Raw genomic sequence first — 6,000 nt, 5'->3', positions numbered from 1 at the left:
AAGTGTGGGTGTCTTAACGCACTGCCCACCCTGCACACAGCTTCAGAACCATCTGGATAGTCTGTCCCCACCCAGGGCAGCTGAGAAGGCAGGAATGTACTCAAGAAAGGGCTGAGGTGGGGCAGAGACAGCCTTGAATCAGAGTCAGGAAATGTCTCTCCTGCTCTGACCCCTGCTGTTCCATACTTTGGGACCACAGGCAAGTCACGCCCCTCTCTCTCCCACCCACCAATTCACGAGATGCACAGACCTCATCTCTAGAGTTCCGTGACTTCTGAGAGAAGAAAGAGCCTCTTGAGCGGGTAGCCAGCATCCACCTGGCAAGTCTAATTTTTAAAGGCGCCTTCTCTTCTCTTTACAAAGCTGAGAAAGTCCATCCAGAAGATAAAAATCACCATCACTACCACCCCTGAGATCCACGTCACCAGGAATTCCCCCATCCTTGGGTTTCATAAGGGGTCAGGTGACTGGCATCAAAGACGCCATTTCCAAGTCAAAGGAGGAATGTTCTATGACATTTCCAGGGACCACCACGGATACTCCGAGGGGCCGAGTGAGAAACCAGATTGGGGTGGAAACACTCGGGTGCTGAAGGCCTCCCTTGCCCCAGCACCCCACAACCCGGGTGTGATATTAATACGTTTGCGTAAAAACGAGACACGTGAGTGATGATTCAGTGCCAGCAAGGGATCATCCAATCATGTCTGTATTTTAAACCAAACTTGACTGCTCCCTCCGGTCTCATGTTCGGGGAATGCAGTTTCAAGAATTTTCCAACCTGTTCCCCGAAGGTTTTGCCTTGTCGTGCCTCCAGGGGCTGGATGCCCAGGCTTCCACATTTTCTGGATCAGCAGAACCACAGCAGGGGGTTTTTGAAATCGGGGCTGCTTGGGGTAAATTCCGATGCATGGTCGCTCCGCTTGAGAGGCTGTGCTCCCGGTCAGAACTCCTGGTTCTAGAACATGGGTGCGGTCACAGGCCAATGGGGACTGCGCCCGCGGTGAGCCCAGCGCAGGCGAGCCGGCCCGGAGCTCCCGTGTCTCAGAAGGTGAAGGCGTACACCACCCCCACCACCACGATGTTCCCCAGTGTCGCTATGATGGCGATCCAGAGCAGCACAGCGTCGTTGGAGGACCTGGGCGGCTCCTCCGGCTGCCCTTGGCCGTTGGAGGCCGCGTGCACGTTGGTGGAGGAGTTAAAGAGGGAGTACTCGGTGCTGAAGTCCTCATTGGGCGAGTCCATGAAGGCGCCTCCCATCATGGGGAGCTGGGAAGAAGGAGAGAGAGAGAATTAACCAGGGCCTGGGGCTGGAGGGCCGCCCGCAGAGGGGAGGGTGGCTGGTCCGGCAGCCCCGCGTGAAGATAAAGCCCTAAACCGGGCTTTGCGTCTGGCCCTTAAATAAACGACAGCGCGTCTTTTCAGCTAGAAAAAGGAGCGCTCACAGCAACCTTTTGAGGCAGACGTTCACGGCAACCTTGCAGGTGACAATCCCATGGCTAGTTGGCAATTCACTGGGACGTACAGACCCTCCCTCTCTAAACACCAGCCCCCAGCCCCCGGACAGCACACATCCGCACATGTCTTTATTCTTCTCCTAACTGTAAAAATAATATGGGCTCAGCACAGAACATTAAGAAAATACAAAAGGAGAGGAAAAAAGAGAATCGCAATTTCACCACTTTGGGATAAACAATATTGTGAAATTTTCCTTTCCAATTTTGTGTGTGTGTGTGTGTGTATGAGAGAGAAAACATTTAAACATGTTGTTTTATACTCCTGTATTAAAAAGCCTATCAAAATGTGATTTTACAGTTGAATAATATTCTATCCTAAATACAAGCCATAATTTAATAATTTCCCCAGAACTGGAGATTTAGGAATTTGAATGTTTTCCTATTATAAATATGGCAAACCTAGACAGTATGTTAAAAAGCAAAGATATCGCTTTGCCGACAAAGGTCAGGACAGTCAAGGCTATGATCTTTCCAGTAATCATGTAAGGACGTGAGAGTTGGACAATAAGGAAGGCAGAGCGCCAAAGAATTGATGCTTTTGAACTGTGGTGTTGGAGAAGACTCTTGAGTCCCTTGGATAGCAAGGAGATCTAACCAGTCAATCTTAAAGGAAATAAACCCTGAATACTCTCTGGAAGGACTGATGTTGAAGCTGAAGCTCTAATACTTTGGCCATCTGATCCAAATAGCTGGTCATTGGAAAAGACCCTGATGCTGGGAAAGACTGAAGGCAGGAGGAGACGGGGGTGACAGAGGGTGAGATGGTTGGACGGCATCACTGATTCAAAGGACAGGAACTTGGGCAAACTCTGGGAAATGGTAAAGGACAGGGAGGCCTGGCGTGCTGCAGTCCATGGGGTCAGGAAGAGTTGGACACGACTTGGTGACTGAACAGCAACAACATCCTTGTTCATACACTTGGGCATCCACACAGGCTTGCATGTGCATATTTATTTTTTGGAGCAGACCCAGATACGGAATTTCCCAGTCAATGACTGTTTCAGAGCTTCTAGTACTCAGGGACAAAATTCTCAGAAGGATGACTAATTCCCCTCAGAAGAATGACTAAAGTAAAGGATGCTTTACTGCCCAGGAAGATGCCACATGTTTGCACTCTAGGGATCAGAGCTTCTCCTTCCATTTGTAAAGGCTTTTGCTCCTGAGACTTGGTGACGGGGTGGCAGGGGAGGGGGGGTGTTGTGGAGGTGGGTTGCTCAAGGGGAGGGCTTGGCCCTGGATACGGTCCAGAAGATCAATGTCCAGGCCGTCCAGACCCTTCCAGACACATTTACAGGCTGATATGCCTTAAGTCCCAGAGTTGGCTTTGGCAGCTACTGTCATTGTTTAGACTGCAGTCTACCAGACTCCTCTGTCCATAGGATTTCTCAGGCAAGAATACTGGAGTGGGATGCCATTTCCTTCTCCAGGGGATATTCCCGACCCAGGGATTGAACCTGAGTCAGCCATATTGGCAGGTGGGTTCTATATCACTGGGCCACCAGGGAAACCCCTTGGCAACTTTTAGGCCCATAATAAACTTTTTTTAATGGCACATCAATGAATGAGCACTAGACAGTTAAGCCTTCCTTGGATAACATTTACCGAGCTATTACTACTACTGCCCATACAGAGACCCAGCTATGGTCAGGGAATGTGTTGGAGATCTTAAAACACTCTCATTTAATCATTTAGTCTCCAACTGCAGGGTACCATGGTACCCCTATTTCACAGATGGGTAAGTAAGGGTCAAGACCACTGCACTCATCTGTGCTGGGGTCAAGTCGGAGACCAGTCAGACACACTGGTTGGGGGTCAGGGTGCTTCCTGTTATATCCACAGCCTTCCCCATTCCTGGATCAGACTCAGTACTGGGCCTTGGCACAGTCACTACCCCCTGGGACCATGCTCCAGCGGGGATGTGTGTACTGCCTGGAGGGATGATGGGAGCAGAGCAGGGACTGCCTCATTCAGCCATTCGTCTGACTTGTACTGCTGCTGCTGCTGCTGCTAAGTCGCTTCAGTCGTGTCCGACTCTGTGCGACCCCATAGACGGCAGCCCACCAGGCTCCACTGTCCCTGGGATTCTCCAGGCAAGAATACTGGAGTGGGCTGCCATTTCCTAGGGACTATTAATTAGGGGCCACAGTTCTAGACTCTGCAGCAGTAAGCCAGATCAGGGAGGCCCCTGCTTCTGGGGGTCCACGTTCTGGGCTGGGGATGAGAGCAGGAAAGGGGAAGGAGCAAAAAAGAGGGGCAGGAGGGAGGGATGGAATAAAAAAGAAGGAATATCTGAGAGGAACCCGAACCATTAGCGAATTCACACTGAGAGGCTACTTGCAGGCAGTTCCGTGTGCCGCCTGCTCCGAATCTCAGTGGCCTCTTTTTAAAGGATGCCCCATGACTGGGGCAACGGGTGCTTTTGAGCATCTTTATGGGCTGCAAAGAGCAGCCTTTGACTGGCTCACACTCAGAGGAGCTCGGCATTTCATCCACAGCACAGCTTGGTCCTTTATTTAGGTGGGGACCAGACAGGTGTCAATCTGGGAGCTGTAGTGACAAACACAGGCCACCAGGGGGCGACCAGGAGAGGCCTCCTGCTGATCCTTTAAAGGGGCAGGCGGCAGGGTGGCGCTGCAGGTCACAGCGGTGAGTTCACTTTGTGAGAATTTATCTGGGGCTGCATTTATACTCGGGTCCTCCTTTCTTAGACCTTGCAGTTCTATTTCTAGAACTTTATCCTAGGGAAACAATTATACCAAAGATACACAAAGATGTTGTCTAAATATTACACAAAATGTTCAGTGGAGGGAATTAAATAAATTCTAGTGTATCTATCCAGCAGATTACACAGTCTTAATGATACAGACCTATACACAGGTCAAGTAAAATACAGATAACACAATAACATTATACATGGTATTAACAGTATGATATTTTTGTAAAAGTATTTATACATGTATGTGTGTGTGTGTATTAGTTGCTCAGTCATGTCCGACTTTTTGCAACACCATAGACTGTAGCCCACCAGGCTCCTCTGTCCATGGGGATTCTCTAGGCAAGAATACTGGAATGGGTTGCCATTCCCTTCTCCAGGGGATGTTCCCAACCCAGGGATCAAACCCAGGTCTCCCACATTGCAGGCAGATTCTCTACCGTATGAGACACCAGGGAAGCCCTATATGTGTACATGTGCATCAGAAAAATCTGGAAAGACACTAGATGTGAACTGGTTAACTGAACAGTGGGATTAACTGACATGATCTTTTTACTTATGTATATTTCTTTCTGGGCTTCCCTGGTAACTCAGTGGTGTAGAATCCGCCTGCCAATGTAGGAGACGTGGGTTCAATCCCTGGGTCGGGAAGATCCCCTGGAGAAGTAAACAGCAATCCACTCCAGCATTCTTGTCTGGGAAATTTCATGGACAGAGGAGCCTGGTGGGCTACAGTCCATGGGGTTGCAAAGAGCCAGACACGACATAGTGATTAAACAGTAACCTCCTTATTATATGTGTCTATTATAACAGTGTATTAAATTATTAAATTAGTGTATGTTATACTTAGTATATTTTAATAGATAGGATGACAAACACAAATGAGAATAATAATTAACGTATCTTCTATTAAAAATACAATCAAAAGTTTAAATAGAAGAGCTGTGACCTTGTTTTGCCCCTCAGCTGGTGATATAGATGAGACGGGTTACAGATGAATCACGCACATCCATTCTAGGGGGTCAGCAGAGGCAGTGATCGACTGTCCTGCAGGGAGGGGCCCAGACTTTCCCATGAAACCTACTCACCCTTTGGATCTTAGCTGATGGTCCTGTCCACTATAGCCTTCCATCCTGTGTACCCCCCAGACCACAACCTCTCCTTGGGGGCTCCTGTCTCAAGATGCAGTTCTTATCTCGACCCTCCCAGAGGTCTGGAAGCTCTCAGCAAGGAGCAGACAAGTTACTTCTCATTGTGGAATTTCTAAAGCCTTGCCCAGATCATCAGCACAGTGGTGCCTGATAAATCCTGCTGATTGACAGATGAGTGACGACCACCCTCAACCAGACTGACAACACTGTTGGCCGATTCTACCCCTCCAGCATCTCCCCGCTGATCCCACCCCTACCTGGGGGAGTACCCTCTCCTCCAGCAGCCCTGACATGGCACCACCCTTCTCTAGGGTCTTCATCTGACCCGCCCACCCTTACATCAGGTGAAGCCGAAGACACTGTTAGCTGGTGGCCTCTTAGAAGGTGGGGCTCAGGCCAGGCCAGAAGCTGAATTTCTCCCTCCCGAGCAAGCCTGGACTTCGAGGTTGGTTTAGCCCCCTTCCCTGACACCTCTGCTGCACGCCCCTCCCCGGAATTAATCACACACTCATTGTCCTCTGCCCAGCGACCATCTCAGCCTCTCCTTCTCCCAACTCCCAGGGCCCTGGGTTCTTAGACAGACCACTCCCTGCCCCCTGACTCCACTTCCGTTGAGATCTCT

At 49.7% G+C, this 6,000-nt stretch overlaps 1 protein-coding gene across 1 annotated transcript in view; it reads right to left on the bottom strand.

Moving 5' to 3' along the window:
• Window positions 1-621: 621 nt before the first annotated feature.
• Window positions 622-6,000, bottom strand: part of C21H14orf132 (chromosome 21 C14orf132 homolog) — a 47,187-nt gene continuing 41,808 nt past the window's right edge. The window contains exon 2 of the mRNA NM_001252510.1: window positions 622-1,266. Coding sequence (NP_001239439.1) covers window positions 1,042-1,266 — 225 coding nt within the window. The 3' untranslated portion in view covers window positions 622-1,041. The remainder of the gene's footprint in view (window positions 1,267-6,000) is intronic.

Source organism: Bos taurus, chromosome 21 (assembly GCF_002263795.3).
Source record: "Bos taurus isolate L1 Dominette 01449 registration number 42190680 breed Hereford chromosome 21, ARS-UCD2.0, whole genome shotgun sequence".
Lineage (NCBI taxonomy): Eukaryota > Metazoa > Chordata > Mammalia > Artiodactyla > Bovidae > Bos > Bos taurus.
The sequence above is the reverse complement of the archived record's forward strand: the minus strand, read 5'-3'. Positions and strand labels throughout refer to the sequence as shown.